Source organism: Salmo trutta, chromosome 39 (genome assembly GCF_901001165.1).
Source record: "Salmo trutta chromosome 39, fSalTru1.1, whole genome shotgun sequence".
In the NCBI taxonomy this organism is placed as follows: domain Eukaryota; kingdom Metazoa; phylum Chordata; class Actinopteri; order Salmoniformes; family Salmonidae; genus Salmo; species Salmo trutta.
In genome coordinates this window covers 22,437,938-22,455,992 of record NC_042995.1, presented here as the reverse complement: position 1 = coordinate 22,455,992, position 18,055 = coordinate 22,437,938, and the positions used below count along the sequence as shown (strand labels likewise).

Sequence of the window (18,055 nt, the reverse complement as noted above, 5' to 3'; positions counted from 1 at the left end):
AGACTCTGCAACACTCTCCAAACAGGTCAGGGACAAAGTTGTGGAGTACAGATCAGGGTTGGGTTATAAAAAAAAATATATATATATATATATATATATATAAAATATCCGAAACTTTGAACATCCCACGGAGCGCCATTAAATCCATTATTAAAAAATGGAACGAATATGGCACCAAAACAAACCTGCCAAGAGGGCCGCCCACCAAAACTCACAGACCAGGCAAGGAGGGCATTAATCAGAGAGGCAACAAAGAGACCAAAGATAACCCTGAAGGAGCTGCAAAACTCCACAGCAGAGATTGGAGTATCTGTCCATAGGACCAGTTTAAGCCGTACACTCCATAGAGCTGGGCTTTACGACAGAGTGGCCAGAAAAAAGCCATTGCTTGAATAAAACAATAAGGAAACACATTTGGTGTTCACCAAAAAGCATGTGGGAGACTCCCCAAACATATGGAAGAACATACTCTGGTCAGATGAGACTAAAATGTTGCTTTTTGGCCATCAAGGAAAACGCTATGTCTGGCGCAAACTCAACACCTCTCATCACACCGAGAACACCATCCCCACAGTGAAGCATGGTGGTGGCAGCATCATGCTGTGGGGATGTTTTTCATCGGCAGGGACTGGGAAACTGGTCAGAATTGAATGATGGTGCTAAATACAGGGAAATTCTTGAAGGAAACCTGTTTCAGTCTCCCAGAGATTTGAAACTGAAACTGGGTTCACCTTCCAGCAAGACAATGACCCTAAGCATACTACTAAAGCAACACTTGAGTGGTTTAAGGGGAAACATTTAAATATCTTGGAATGGCCTAGTCAAAGCCCAGACCTCAATACAACTGAGAATCTGTGGTATGATGTAAAGATTGCTGTACACCAGCGGAACCCATCCAACTTGAAGGAGCTGGAGCAGTTTTGCCTTGAAGAATGGGCAAAAATCCCAGTGGCTAGATGTGCCAAGCTTATGGAGACATACCCAAAGAGACTTGCAGCTGTAATTGCTGCAATAGGTGGCTCTACAAAGTATTGACTTTGGGGGTGGTGAATAGTTATGCACGCTCAAGTTTTGTTTTGATGTCTTATTTGTTTGTTTCACAATAAAACATATTTTGCATCTTCAAAGTGGTAGGCATGTTGTGTAAATCAAATGATACAAACCCCCCCCAAAAATAAATTTTAATTCCAGGTTGTAAGGCAACAAAATAGGAAAAATGCCAAGGGGGTGAATACTTTCGCAAGCCAATGTAATTGTCCTCCTATGTAATCCCTGTGTCCCAATTTGCACCTTATTCCCTATGGACCCTGGGCAAAAATAGTGCACTAAATAGGGAATAGTGTGCCATTTGGGATGTTTCCTAGATGTCCTCTACATGTAACTTGTACCACAATGTCTCCCCCCACAGTATTTGTGTATCTGAATGCATTCTCCAACACAAACTTCAATCTGGCTGGTACATGAGACAGATCCGCTGTCCACCCCGACCCTAGTGTGTGTGTGCGCACGCGCGCGTCATCCACCCCACAGCTATTTTTTTTTACAATATCTTATCTCTCTATTGGGTAGAATTGGAGTGGTTTACTTTGTGCACACAAAAATCCATTATTTACTGACACCTGATGCTTTTGCTGAGGTTGACACCAGGTCATTGGTGGGTTGGCATCACTGCTGCAGGTCAGGGTCATTGAACTGCCCTCCACTATTTCAACAGAGGAACAAATTACATACAAAAAGTAGTTTGTTGTTATTTAACCTGGCAAGTCCGTTAAGAACAAATTCTTATTTACAATGACGGCCTACCCCGGCCAAACCCGGGCAACGCTGGGCCAATTGTGCGCCGCCCTATGGGACTCCCAATCACGTCCCGATGTGATACAGCCTGGATTGGAACCATGGACTGTAGTGACGCCTCTTGCACTGAGATGCAGTGCCTTAGACCGCTGCACCACTCGGGAGCCATATAATTTGACAGAGTTCCAATATGATTTTATATACCCATAGGGCATACTCTGCTCAAAAATAGTGCACTAAGGAATAGGGTGCAATTTGGGACGGAGACCTTTACCGCAAACAACACACTGACTTTACCCAACAGGATAAATATTGGCAGTAAATACCATCAGCCCTTTCTCTCCTCATAATTGCATTGTATTTACCAGGTTCCATTCTATTCCAACAGCACAACATCCAGTAGATTGTTACTGGATACATAAATCACCAGTCTGACTCACACAGTTCGTTTTTTGTAAGGCATACAGAAACACAACCTAATCAAAAATATGACTATAAAAGCCTGTACAATGTGGTGTGGGAAGTCATGTTCAAAGTCTAGAGTTTCATAAAAACCTGATGATCTAATAACTAACACACTTATATAATTTATATCATTTACACATGTAGGATTTTCATTTGAGCCAGTTTGCTACAGCAGCAACAGGAAATGTGAATTATTATGTGGATAATAATGAATTACATTTTTTTGTAGGGGTTGATACATTTTACATTAGGGCAAATCAAGTCTGAAATTTTAAAGTGGAAATGTAAAAATTTGGAAGCCTTTTGAAACCTTGAATACACTACAACAAAAGTGATCAAATTAAGATCCTACATCTGTATGATACGGATATTTGTATTGTAGCCTATTAATAATTGTACAAATGTCATTAAATACATTTTACTATTTTTCCACATTTGTTGAAAATGTATATATTGAGGTGCAAAACAAAACCGAAGTGGGAGATTAAATGTAACTGTACACATTTAAAACATCTGAAGTCAACCACGAACCTCAGGTAACAAGGCAAACAATTTGTTGTGTATGTTAACCGAGATGCACAGACAACGTCAACCTAAACTATGTGAAGCATTACAGATTGCACAATAGAAATGTAAATTCCAATTGAGTCCGACATACAGTATGCAGTGTTTACCGTAAATGCCGTCTCCGCTAACACCGGAAAATTGGCTTTAAATTTCTATCACGCTGTAAGGCTAAACTTTCGCGATACAGATTTAATAGAGCCCTTAGACTGTCTTTCTGTCTGTCTGTCCGTGCTTCTGTCCGTCCTTCTGTCTTGGTGAGTTTGATTCTACGTACTCAACAGTGTCCCATGCTCTGCCCCATCCTTTTGAGTCAACACACTATGTAGGCCTACAATGTTTATCTGTTTTCTTTCACCCGTTTCCAAATGCTTCTCTGGCGAATGTGTAATTGAGGGAGTTCGGTGTTCGGTGTACCACTGTCGCATGAAGAGTAACCTTGCCTGAGACCTAAAGACCTAAAGACTTCGATAGCTCACCATCACAAACATGTTTTATTCATTGGGGGCGGTATTGTCCTGTCTTGGCCCCTCCCACTGTCACCCTCTCACAGCGCCGCCCCCCTGGTGTTGGTAAATGCTGCAGACGGAGCAGCTGTATTCCTATTTGTCCAGCCCCCTGTCCGCCACCTTCTCACAGATCCGCCTCCCCGCAAGCTACTGTATACGGCAGCAGGGTTCCTCTCTGTCGGGCAGCGAGGAGGAGTCCATCTGTCGGACAATTTCAGTGAAAAGCTCATCCACCATGGTCTTGCTCTTCGCCGAGGTCTCCAGGAAGGGACAGCCCCAATCCTCGGCCAAAGCCTGGCCCTCTCCACAAGACACCTCCCTCTCTCCCTCCTGGTCCACCTTGTTCCCCACAAGAATCACCGGCACACTCTCGTACCTAGGAGGGAGGGAGGGAGAGAGAGAGAGAAAGTGTGAGAGAAAGAGAGATGGGGGAGATACAGTATATCTGTATGCATCTCTGTATTTATTAAAGCAATGTACAGAATAGAGATACAGAATAGAGATAGAGAGATAGACAGATACAGTGCATTCGGGAAAGTATTCAGACCCCTTGACTTTTTTCACATTTTGTTACGTTACAGCCTTATTCTAAATTATTCAATTGTTTGTTTTCCTCATCAATCTACACACAATACCCCATAAAGACAAAGCAAAAACTGGTTTAAATTATTGTGCAAACTTATAACAAATAAACTGAAATATATTTACAGAAGTATTCAGACCCTTTACTCAGTACTTTGTTGAAGAACCTGGCAGTGATTACAGCCTTGAGTCTTCTTGGGTATGTGCTGTTGTAACAGAGTAGGTTCTGTCCCTGTCCCTCACTGGGCACAAACCAGTTACATTCTGCACAACAATACTTTGATTCCATATCAGCTATTATGTACAGATCTAGGATCAGCTACCCCACCCCCAAACCTAACCTTAACCATTAGCGGGTGAAATGCAAAACTGACCCAAGTTCAGCAACTTCACTCTACACCACATCAGCTACACTGTCATAAACCAATAACCCACTTAAATTTCAGCAAGCATTTATTTTGGGGGGTTTCTCCCATTCTTCTCTGCAGATCCTCTCAAGTGCTGTCAGGTTGGATGGGGAGCATTGTTGCACAGCTATTTTCAGGTCTCTCCAGAGCTGTTTAATCGGGTACAAGTCTGGGCTCTGGCTGGGCCACTCAAGGACATTCAGAGACTTGTCCCGAAGCCACTCCTGTGTTGTCTTGGCTGTGCGCTTAGGGTAGTTGTCCTGTTGGAAGGTGAACCTTCGACCCAGTCTGAGGTTCTGAGCACTCTGGAGCAGGTTTTCATCAAGGATCTCTCTGTACTTTGCTCCGTTCATCTTTGCCTCTATCCTGACTAGTCTCCCGGTCCCTGCCGCTGAAAAACATCCCCACAGCATGATGCTGCCACCACCATGCTTCACCGTAGGGACGGTGCCAGGTTCTCTCCAGATGTAACGCTTGGCATTCAGGCCAAAGAGTTCAATCTTGGTTTCATCAGACCAGATAATCTTGTTTCTCATGGTCTGTGAGTCTTTAGGTGCCTTTTGGCAAACTCCAAGCGGGCTGTCATGTGCCTTTTACTGAGTGGCTTCCGTTTGGCCACTCTACCATAAAGGCCTGATTGGTGGAATGCTGCAGAGATGGTTGTCCTTCTGGAAGGTTCTCCCATCTCCACAGAGGAACTCTAGAGCTATGTCAGAGTGACCATTGGGTTCTTGGTCAACTATACGACCAAGACCCTTCTCCACTGATTGCCTAGTTTGGCCAGGTGGCCAGCTCTAGGAAGAGTTTTGGTGGTTCAAAACTTCTTCCGTTTAAGAATGATAGAGGCCACTGTGTTCTTGGGGACATTCAATGCTGCAGAAATTTTTTGGTACCCTTCCCCAGATCTGTGCCGACACAATCCTGTCTCGGAGCTCTACAGACAATTCCTTCGACATCATGGCTTGATATTTCAACAGGACAATGACCCAACACACCTCCAGGCTGTGTAAGGGCTATTTGACCAAGAAGGAGAGTTATGGAGTCCTGCATCAGATGACCTGGCCTCCGCAATCATCCGACCTCAACCCAAATGAGATTGTTTGGGATGAGTCGGACTGCAGAGTGAAGGAAAAGCAGCCAACAGGTGCTGAGCATATGTGGGAACGCCTTCAAGAATGTTGGAAAAGCATGCCAGGTGAAGCTGGTTGAGAGAATGCCAAGAGTCCGCAAAGCTGTCATTAAGGCAAAGGGTGGCTACTTTGAAGAATCTCAAATAACCATTTGTTTAACACTTTTTTGGTTACAACATGGTTCCATGTGTTATTTAATGGTTTTGATGTCTTCACTATTGTTGTACAATACAGAAAATAGTCAAAATAAAGAAAAACCCTTGAATGAGTTAGTTTGTCCAAACTTTTGACTGGTACTGTAGGTTCCTCTCTACCTTCCAGCTGTGCCAGTCCATAAACAATAAAAATACCTCAAAATGTATTTATTATTATTATGATTATTATTATTATTGCACTCATAATGGCTTGATTTTGTCAGTTCTCTTCCAGGCCTCCTCTGGCCTTGTAGGGGATCCTGCCATTATCACTAATGTTACATTGCTCTGCCCTCTAGCCTCTCTTCTGAACAATACTGATCCAGTGACAGATTCCCATTGCCTTGGGCACTGCTGCTATGACAGTGATTCTCCAGAGTCCCAGGCCGTTTCCATTACTCCATTGGCAGCAGGTAGCCTAGCGGGTTAACAGTGTTGGCCCAGTAACTGAAAATGTTGCTGGTTTGAGTACCCAAGCCGACTAGGTGAACAATCTGTCAATGTTCCTTTGAGCAAAGCCCTAATTTCTCTGGATAAGAGTGTCTAAAATGACTCAAATGTAAGAAAAAAGTGACTCAGCGATTCTGAGTGGGGTGCTTGCTCTGGTGAGCACAGAGACCGGTTGACCACCGCTCTGTAAAAAGGGCAGTATCCATACTGAAGGCCAATTCTCAAGCACCAACAGATAAACACAGTTGGCTCTGAATGAAATAAGGAATGACTAATGGTCATGGATTGACAGTGTCTGAGCCTGCTATCAGGGTTGTGTTCATTAGGTACCAAAGAACAATACGAAATCTATTTGACTCTTATATGAGATTCATATATATTCAAAGCTTTATTGTGATTAAGCTAGCCACATTTAGTCAACCGCAACAAACAATTGCAGATATTGTTGTCCATCACTCTATATTTACAGCCTGACCGTTCACACACCCCAGGATACGCAGTCAATAAAATGACCGTAGCACATTGCCCTTTACCAGTGCTTAGCACGGTAAACACATCCGACAGGTCCGGTGGATCGCTGGCAACTAGCCTGGTTACAGATCTGTTTGTGCTGTATAGACACATCCAGAGGGCTACCAGGCTATGTTACTGAGAGAAAACAATAGGGTTATATAGAGAATGTGAAGATGACTAGCCTGGTTCCAGATCTGTTTGTGCTGTATAGACACATCCAGAGGGCTACCAGGCTATGTTACTGAGAGAAAACAATAGGGTTATATAGAGAATGTGAAGATGACTAGCCCGGTTCCAGATCTGTTTGTGCTGTATAGACACATCCAGAGGGCTACCAGGCTATGTTACTGAGAGAAAACAATAGGGTTATATAGAGAATGTGAAGATGACTAGCCCGGTTCCAGATCTGTTTGTGCTGTATAGACACATCCAGAGGGCTACCAGGCTATGTTACTGAGAGAAAACAATAGGGTTATATAGAGAATGTGAAGATGACTAGCCCGGTTCCAGATCTGTTTGTGCTGTGTAGTCAAATCCTATCACAGCGCAAAATTCCTCTGTATCAAGACCTGACATGACTTGACACACATTCTGACACAGCAAATTATATCAATGAGTATCTGAATATGTCAAGGTCTGTTACAACAACGACAATAGGAGTTTGCAATACAGCACAAGCAGATCTGGGACCAGGCTAGATGACAGCATATGGAGTGAATCCATATGAATGGATTCTATCATAACACAGCCTCACTGTAGAACACATTCACTTATGGTTATGGAAAAATAAGCTTGGACGTACGGAAAAAGGACATTATTTAAGCACGGCAAAAATGCAGGTCTTTCATTCAAATTTCAATTACTTTCATTTGGATTTATCCAATGAATGTTATCTAAAGTTACTTTAAATGTACTCTTTATCAAATCAAATTTTATTGGTCACATACACAGAGTGAGCAGATGTTATTGGTCACATACACAGAGTGAGCAGATGTTATCGGTCACATACACAGAGTGAGCAGATGTTATTGGTCACATACACAGAGTGAGCAGATGTTATTGGTCACATACACAGAGTGAGCAGATGTTATTGGTCAGATACACAGAGTGAGCAGATGTCATTGCGGGTGTAGCGAAACGCTTGTGTTCCTAGCTCCAACAGTGCAGTAGTAGCTAACAATTCACAACAATACGCACTAATCTAAAAGTAAAATAATGGAATTAAGAAATATATAAATATTAGGATGATGTCGGAGTGGCATACACCAACATACAGTAGAATACAGTATATACAGTTGAAATCGGAAGTTTACATACACTTAAGTTGGAGTCATTAAAACTTGTTTTTCAACCACTCCACAAATTTCTTGTTAACAAACTATAGTTTTGGCAAGTCGGTTAGGACATCTACTGTGTGCATGACCCAAGTAATTTTTCCAACAATTGTTTACAGACAGATTATGTCACTTATAATTCACTTTATCACAATTCCAGTGGATCAGAAGTTTACATACATTAAGTTGACTGTGCCTTTAAACAGCTTGGAAAATTCCAGAAAATTACGTCATGGCTTTAGAAGCTTCTGATTGACTCAAATGATGTCAATTAGCCTATTGGAGGTGTACCTGTGGATGTATTTCAAGGCCTACCTTCAAACTCAGTGACTCTTTGCTTGACATCATGGGAAAATCAAAAGAAATCAGCCAAGACCTCAGAAAAAAAAATTGTAGACCTCCACAGGTCTGATTCATCCTTGGGAGAAATTTCCAAATGCCTGAAGGTACCACGTTCATCTGTACAAACAATAGTACGCAAGTATAAACACCATGGGACCACGCAGCCATCATACCACTCAGGAAAGAGACAGGTTCTGTCTCCTAGAGATGGACGTACTTTGGTGTGAAAAGTGCAAATCAATCCCAGAACAACAGCAAATGACCTTGTGACGACGCTGGAGGAAACAGGTACAAAAGTATCTATATCCACAGTAAAACAAGTCCTATATCGACATAACCTGAAAGGCCACTCAACAAGAAGCCACTGCTCCAAAACCACCATAAAAAAGCCAGACTACGGTTTGCAACTGCACATGGGGACAAAGATTGTACTTTTTGGAGAAATGTCCTCTGGTCTGATGAAACAAAAATAGAACTGTTTGGCCATAATGACCATCATTATGTTTGGAGGAAAAAGGGGGAGGCTTGCAAGCCGAAGAACACCATCCCAACCGTGAAGCACGGGGGTGGCAGCATCATGTTGTGTGGGTACTTTGCTGCAGGGGGGTGGATGATGTGGATATATTGAAGCAACATCTCAAGACATCAGTCAGGAAGTTAAAGCTTGGTCGCAAATGGGTCTTCCAAATGCACAATGACCCCAAGCATACTTCCAAAGTTCTGGCAAAATGGCTTAAGGACAACAAAGTGGCCATCACAAAGCCCTGACCTCAAGCCTATAGAAAATGTGTGGGCAGAACTGAAAAAGCGTGTACGAGCAAGGAGGCCTATAAACCTGACTCAGTTACACCAGCTCTGTCAGGAGGAATGGGCCAAAATTCACCTAACTTATTGTGGGAAGCTTGTAAAAGTCTACCCGAAACGTTTGACCCAAGTTAAACAATTTAAAGGCAATGCTACCAAATACTAATTGAGTGTATGCAAACTTCTGACCCACTGGGAATGTGATGAAAGAAATAAAAGTTGAAATAAATCATTCTCTCTACTATTATTCTGATATTTCACATTCTTAAAGTGGTGATCCTCACTGACCTAAGACAGGGAATTTTTACTAGGATTAAATGTCAGGAATTGTGAAAAACTGAGTTTGAATGTATTTGGCTAAGGTGTATGTAAACTTCCGACTTCAACTGTACATATGAAATGAGTAAAGCAGGTTGTAAACATTATTAAAGTGACTAGTGTTCCATTATTAAAGTGACCGGTGATTCCATGTTATGTACATAGCGCAGCAGCCTCTAAGGTGCAGGGTTGAGTAACCGGGTGGTAGACGGCTAGTGATGGCTATTTAACAGTCTGATACAATTTCAAATTGTCAGTGATCTGTACTCCAAGGAACTTGAAGCCTTTAACCTTCTCCACTGCGGTCCCGTTGATGTGGATAGGGGCGTGATCCCTCTGCTATCTCCTGAAGTCTACGATCAGCTCCTTCGTTTTGTTGACGTTGAGGGAGAGGTTATTTTCCTGGCACCGTGCCGCCAGGGCCCTCACCTCCTCCCTGTAGACTGTCTCGTCATTGTTGGTAATCAGGCCTACTACTGTTGTGTCATCTGCAAACTTGAGGATTGAGTTGAAGGCGTGCATGGCCACACAGTCATGGGGGAACATGAGGCACAGCTGGAGGCTGTGTTGAGGATTTTGGGTCAACACCAAAAGCCATTTACTGACGGGGGAGTGGTGATGGAGTGCATGAATGCTGTTGCTGAAACTTGACTTGACGGTAAACAAAAAGACGAGCTGTGTGAAAAGATCACGCAAATCCCAATGTCATGTACAACAACAGCAAGAAAGAGTGAAATACTAAAACAGGATGTATTAACACAGCTTGATGAAGCTATTCGGAGTGTACCACGCATAGCATTAGCATGAATCTACTGAGGTGAGTGATAATGCCCAGCTTCTGGTGTATATTATATTTTACCACACAGAGAAGAAGGAATTCTGTGAAGACCTGCTAGGTGTAACACCACTCGAGACGCATACAAGAGGAAAGGACATATACGTGGCCATAAAGGAGATGCTGAGAAAGAGGGGGATAGATCTAAAACAAGTGATCTCCATCACCTCAGACGGAGCCCCTGCCATGATAGGAAGAGAGAGAGGAGCTGTGGCACGACTGAAAGAGGACAACCCTGATCTCACAGCTTACCACCGCATCATTCATCAGTCTGCCCTGTGCGCCAATCTGTCAGAAGAGGATGCTGAAGTGATGAATACAATGATGGAACTCATCAACTTCCTCAGGGCATCCTCATCTCATCAACATCGCCTGCTGAGAGAATTCCTGAAAGAAGTCGAGGCAAATGCAAATGACCTACTGCTGAACAACAACGTAAGATGGCTCAGTAAAGGCAGGGTGTTGGAACGCTTTTGGTCCATTTGAAAGGAAATAACAGCTTTCCTAGTACAGCTCAAGAGTCAGAAGGCAACACAGTTTTTACTTTTTTTGCAAGACGAGAGCAAAATGGATGTTGTTGCTTTTTTGGCAGACATCACATCACACCTTAAAGAGCTCAACGTGAAACTACAGGGCAAGAACAATTCAGTTAGTGATTTGATGACATCTGTCCGCTCCTTCCAGAGGAAACTGGAAGTGTTCAAGGAAGATCTTCAATGAGACTTTGCACACTTCCCAAAAGTGCAGGAACAGATTCAGGGTGAAAGAGATGTTCCTCCTCATGCTGACTTCATAGATAAGCTGATTGGAAACTTCAGAAATCGCTTTGACAGTTTCAGCCTTGGACAGCCTTCCCCGTAGCTCAGTTGGTAGAGCATGGTGTTTGCAACACCAGGGTTGTGGGTTCGATTCCCACGGGGGGCCAAGTACGAAGAAAAAAAAAAATTATGAAATGAAAATGAAATGTATGCATTCACTACTGTAAGTCGCTCTGGATAAGAGCGTCTGCTAAATGACTAAAATGTAAAATGTAAAATGACAGCAGCTCCTTCTTCTAATTGAGAATCCATTCCTCATCACAGATGTCAGGGGGTTTTCAAAGGAGGTTAACACAGACCTTCAAGTAGGCACATGCTGGATCTCTACAGATGGAACTGATTGATCTGCAAGCAAATGTGGCACTAAGAGAGCACTTTCAACTAACTGATCAGGACTCTTTCTGGCTGCAGGCTGTGTCTGAGACTGTTTTCCCTGGTCTAACCAAAGACACAACAAGAAAACCGCGGTGTTTTTGAAAGGCATTTCCATTCTTCGTTTCGCCTGAAGGAGCATCAGCCCTATGGCTACCTGCTCCCTTAACCACCACACCTACACCAGCTTCCTAAAGCACAGTGCAATTACACAAATGACTTCAGAGCATGCGCCCTCTCCAGCACGATGCCCCCCCAAGCCTTGAGCTGCTGTTGTTTCATTGTTTCATTGTACTCATCTGTCGTTAAGTAAAAGTGCAATCTAGTATATTTGCATGCAATTTTTTTTGCAGGCAAGACATCTGCAAGAAATGTTTGGTCATTCAAATGAATGGGGCAGTGCAGTGAAATACATGCTTTTTCTGTGTTTTATATACAGTTCCACACTATGATGTTGGACTAATTCTGTGAAATTGTAACAATGATGATAATACCTTTTTAGTGTAAGAGCTGTTTAAAAGGCTGCCTGTAATGTCAGCTTGTTTTGCATGGATGCAGTTTTGGCTTGCCTGGCAACATCAAGTTAATAGATCAATAACAAATGATTGGGTTTTCAACCTTTCTGCCAATAACAGCTAGTTTTAAGGTTACATATCCCTCCCATTAGGCTCCTCCAATTAGGTCCCTCACGCAGACCTATCCCAGACAGTCCTAGCAAAATTCTTGCTTAAATTGTTTTTTACGAAGAAGCTATTTTTGTTTATTTTTGATCATCTCAATTGAAAACAATCCCAGTAAGGTACTTCATTTTTACCCAGAAATGGTTAGAGATTATTGAGATAGAAATGATTGCATTGGACCTTTAATGATATATCCCCATTGATTCTTGAAGAAAATAACTGCAATTGGGATGAAACACAAATACCAGATTGTGGCTTTCCCAATCCTGTAACCTTATGGTGGCTAAGCTAACATACAGTACTTAGATAGATGTTCCTTTGGAGTACTGAGGGAGAGCTAGGGAAAATAAGAACAAAATGGATGTGGAGTCCCAAGAGATGCTGTGATGACGGACTTCCCACACTGTGCTGCTGCTGCTGGGCTGTGTACGTGTGCGTGTGTGTGTCTTCACATGCGGGGTAGGGAGTCATTCTGGTTAGAACTTATAAAAACTAAACACAACACAACAAAAGGCCACAAATAGTTTTTGACCAAAAAATCAGTGCATTCAACATGAACCATAACAGTAACTTGAACTAAATAATGTTCCTTCCTGGAACTTTAAAGCTCTATGGCAAACCGGGGAATGAGGCCTAAAAAAATGGGTCTACATTGTCAAAAACAGGCTATTCGTGATACTTTTCAAATTGAGTCCCAGTACTTCTAAAACATAGCTACAAGTATTGGTTTGTATTCTATTTCATAGCCTATGTTTATGTTCTCTAAATCATGGTGACCAATACCCATTTTTGTCTTTTTAGAAAAATGTATCCAGATAGACTTACAGTATTGAGTGCATACATTTTCATACTGGTCCCCCATGGGAATCAAACCCACAACCCTGGTGTTGCAAGCTCCGTGCTCTACCAACTGAGCCATGCAGGACCCTGTGGGTACCAAACATTTTGCTAATTAACCCCACCACCACCACGTTGAGCCAGGACGTGGGTTAAACGTCAGAACTTCAGTCACATCCCTCCTTAGAAGTGTAGTTTGAGACCACACCCCATTGCACAAATGACTACACTTAACAGCCCGTGATGTTGTTCCTCTCTTGCTATTAAACACAGCATCAGTGCAGCGTGAAACCCATCTGAAGTGCTTTGAAAACACAGCCTCTAGGTCGATCGACTCATTATCCTTCACATTCATGCGAGGAAATCGTCAAGATCAAGTTGGAGCACACCCAGGTTGGATTTCCGAAACAATATACACGATACAGTAATTTATTTGGTTATTTGGTTGGGTGCTGTAGCAAGAGTTGAAGGTACACACACACACACACACACACATACATACACATACATACACACACAGAGCCCAAATTACCTCACTCTTGGATCCCCCCTAGTTCCGAGGATTCCGCTGCTAGGAGTCAAACGTGGCGTTAGGTTATGTGCCTTCTCACTAATGGAGGCCTGATGTTTCCTTGGCTTCCAAATCACACACAATCCCGAGTTGTGGTGAGTGAGGATATAGTGCACTTCTGCTCGCTGGCTCAGCAATAATGGGTTTTGTGAGGCAGTAAAAGTACTGTAAAGCCACTTTCTGGAGTTAGCTAATGGGAGTAGAGTGACGTTTCCCCTAGATGCTGATCTTGGTTCAGTTTAGCATTTTCCACACTAATGGTTAAGATTAGGCCTGTGGGAGGGGAAGCTGATCCTAGATCTGTATCCAGGGGACATTTTACCACGGAGGAGTACTATGCATCTTAGTAATGACAGGCTGGAAAACAGAAGCTAAACCAAGCAAAACCAACCCGAGCTGTACTGGGATGGCCAGTAAAGTATGGTTCGCTTTGGCCCTATAGTGTGAATCAGGCATCTGATTTGCCTTTGCCACTTCATCGTCTCACTTGTTCCAACTAACAGAGTGAAACTTCGAGTAGGGGACTTTCATTTTTCTTGATCATGTAATCTGAGCAGGACAGGTTATTGCCAATATCTAGGACCTGGAGTTTTTCCTGGGCTTTTCTCTAAACCATCGTGTCTAACATCTCTGGTTACAAAGATACAGTACCTCCTAAATGAGTTGCCAGGGAGGAGGGAAACTGCTATTCTGGACCAGGTCTACATTGGCATGGAGATGACCTACAGCGCCTTCAGAAAGTATTCACACCCTTTGACTTTTTCCACATTTTGTTGTGTTACAGGCTGAATTTTAAATTTAGATTTTGTGTCACTGTTCTACACAGACAATATCCCATAATGTCAAGGTGAAATTTAGTTTTTAGAATTTTTTACAAATTAATCAAAAATTAAAAGCTAAAATGTCTTGAGTCAATAAGTATTTAACCCCTTTGTTATGACAAGACCAAATAAGTTCAGATGTAAAGATAATACATTATTATCGCAAAGAAGGACACCGACTGGTAGATGGGTTAAAAAAGGAATAAATACAGACACTGAATATCCCTTTGAGCATGGTGAAGTTATTAATTAGGCTTTGGATGGTGTATTAAAACACCCAGTCACTACAAAGATACAGGGAAGGAAACCACACAGGGATTTTACCATGAGGCCAATGATGATTTTAAAATGGTTACAGAGCTTAATGGCTGTGGTAGTAGAAAACTGAGAATGGAACAGCATCCTTGTAGTTTCTCCATAATACTAACCTAGTGTCACGTCCTGACCAGTAAAAGGGGTTATTTGTTATTGTAGTTTGGTCAGGGCGTGGCAGGGGGTGTTTGTTTTGTGTGTTTCAGGGTTTTGATGTATGTTCTATATTTTCTAGTTCTATGTTCATGCTATGTTCCCTATCTATGTGTTGTATTTCTTTGTTTTGGCCTGGTATGGCTCTCAATCAGGGACAGCTGTACATCGTTGTCGCTGATTGAGAGCCATACTTAGGTAGCCCTTTTTCCACCTGTCTTTTGTGGGAAGTTGATTTTGCATTGCTATTAGTAGCCTGCGAAACTGTTTGTTCGTTGTGTTGCATCTTGTTTATTGTTTTTGCTGGTTCACCGTTTATATTAAAATATGATGAACCCAAACCACGCTGCGCCTTGGTCTCACTCTAACGACGGACGTTACACCTAGATGACAGAGTGAAAAGAAGGAAGCCTGTACAGAATAAACATTTTCAAAAACATGCATCCTGTTTGCAACCAGGCACTAAAGTAAAAAATGTGGCAAAGAAATGTACCTTTTGTCCTTAATAAAAGCATTAAGTTTGGGGCAAATCCGAACACATCACTGACTAACACTCTTCATATAGACACCTGAAACCCCACCTCTTTAAGGAATACCTGGGATAGGATAAAGTAATCCTTCTAACCCCCCCCCCCTTAAAAGATTTAGATGCACTATTGTAAAGTGGTTGTTCCACTGGATATCATAAGGTGAATGCACCAATTTGTAAGTCGCTCTGGATAAGAGCGTCTGCTAAATGACTTAAATGTAAATGTAATATTTTCGAGCATGGTGGTGGCTGCATCATGGTATGGGTATGCTTGTCATAGGCAAAATCCTAGAGGAAAACCTGGTTCAGTCTGCTTTCCAACAGATACTGGGAGTTGAATTCACCTTCCAGCAGGACAACAACCTAAAACATAACGCCAAATCTAAATCTAAATTGAATGTAGTTACAGTTTTGTCTTAAAACTGCATGAAAACCTATGGCAAGACTTGAAAATGACTGTCTAGCAATGATCAAACACCAACTTCACAGAGCTTGAAGAATGTTAAAAGGAATAATGAGCAAATATTGTACAATCCAGGTGTGCAAAGCTCTTAGAGACTTACCCAAAAAGACTCACCGCTGTACCAAAGGTGATTCTAACATGTATTGACTCAGGGGGGTGAATACTTATCTAATCAAGATATGTGTTTTTCATTAATACATTTTTTTTATAAAAACAAATTCTTCCACTTTGACATTGCTGCGTACTTTGTGTAGATAATTGACAAAAATGACAATTAAATCAATTTGAATCACACTTTGTAACACAACAAAATGTGGAAAAAGTCAAATGGTGTGAATACTGAAGGAACTGTATGTGGGACAATCGGAATGATGGCCTATGCTCTGACCTGTTCAGGTTTCGTATGGGTCCTCCATCTAGCTAGAAGTCCAACATCAAACCACAGGACTTCTGGGCAATAGAGTACAGGTGAAGAACAGCTAGACTTTCATGACTAACACATGACCTGGATGAATCAGATAATATCTCCTCAAAGAACAGGAAGCTTGTTTGGTTCCACATGTCCAAGATAAAACTAAGCAGATGTGAGCCCAGCCCTGCTCAAGTATTATCGATCCAAAGGAATCAAATCACACACACGTGCACGCACACACACACACACACACACACACACTCATTTGCAATTAGTAGTGGAATAAACTAGAGTAATTACTAGACCATTAGAATTTTCTAGAATATAGCCTATATTCATTGATTTCAATAGGGCCATTGGCCATGACTCTGATCGTGTTCCAAATTAACTTTCAATGTAGTGACACAGTCAGGGAATTAATATCGAACACAGAAATCACCTTTTAACTCTGATGATCTGATCTCTCATTGGCTTGATGTCTTGGAAACTCTGTTGGTTGACCAGACTGTAGACTATTATGAAGCCCTGGCCGTTCTTGATGTAAAGGTCTCTCATAGAAGCAAACTGCTCTGTCCCAGCAGTGTCCAGAATCTCCAGCACCGACGGGGAGGAATCCACCTCGATCTCCTTTCGATAAAAATCTTCAATTGTCGGGTCATACTTCTCTATGAAGGTCCCGGTCACAAATTGCACGGTGAGAGCAGACTTGCCAACACCTCCGCTGCCGAGGACCACGACTTTATACTCACGCATTGCCCCACTGCTGCGGTCAAGGATGATTAGAATAATTTGTCAAAATGCCACTGCCTCCTAACGATATCAAAGCAATTAAATAGGCTAAACTAAAGCAATAACATTTTATAGAATGTCCATTTCGTAACACAAAATAGCCTACGGCAGTTGATGGGACATTATAGCAACTAATAACTTAATTACAGAAAATACCACATTAAATAATCTAAGAAAGAAAATGTTAAAAAAGTATCGTTTTGTTGGAAAAAACTTAACGTAATGCATTTGAGTTCAACTGTATAGGCTGATTAGCTCATCATTTCAGGCCATGGTTTAAAAACTTGCTTCTTTTCTGCGTGCCTTCTTCAGGAATCCTTTGGAGACTCCAGGATGATTTACGCAAAGGAAATGAATAGTTTTGAAATACCTTGCAGAAAAATGTTAAGTTGGCATATGTAGGACATAAGCACTTTCTATCACTCTATGTCCACCACTCACGCCTGTCTGACATTCTTCAGTCGCCATTCCCGCGGGTGGTGACAAAATATTTCGTCTCTCCTCGGCTTCCGTAGGCCTATATGCAATATGTCTCCCATCTCAATGACGACAATACATGAAACAATATAATATGCCTACTCTCTCTTATGGAAAGAGTGGGCTGACAGACGAATGGAGCTCTTCATTTGTTATGTTCCACTTGAAGCCTCGCCCCCATGTTGTACGTCAGGTTGTATCAGATACTTTTTATTGAATATATGTAGCCCCTCAGTAGTCTGTACAATAGTGACATCTTCAGACAGAACAGAATCAAGTATCCCTATCTCAAATCAAATCAATCCAATTTTATTGATCACAAACACGTGTTTAGCAGATGTTTTTGCGGGTGAAACGAAATGCTTGTGTTTCTATTTCCAACAGTGCAGTAATATCTAACAAGTAATATCTAAGAATTTCACAACAATACACACAATACACACAAATCTAAGTAAAGGAATGGAATTAAGAATATATAAATATATGGATGAGCAATGTCAGAGCGGCATAGACTAAGATACAGTAGAATGGAATAGAATACAGTATATACATATGGGATGAGTAATGCAAAATATGTACA

At 41.9% G+C, this 18,055-nt stretch overlaps 1 protein-coding gene across 1 annotated transcript; it reads right to left on the bottom strand.

Moving 5' to 3' along the window:
• Positions 1-3,479: 3,479 nt before the first annotated feature.
• On the bottom strand, positions 3,480-17,746 carry LOC115179276 (ras-related protein Rap-2a-like). The gene is made up of 2 exons (XM_029740655.1): positions 16,649-17,746; positions 3,480-3,708 (listed from the first exon to the last, which is right to left on the bottom strand). Exons 1-2 carry the CDS (start codon positions 16,960-16,962, stop codon positions 3,480-3,482), a joined length of 543 nt encoding a protein of 180 aa, XP_029596515.1. The 5' UTR covers positions 16,963-17,746.
• Positions 17,747-18,055: the final 309 nt, after the last annotated feature.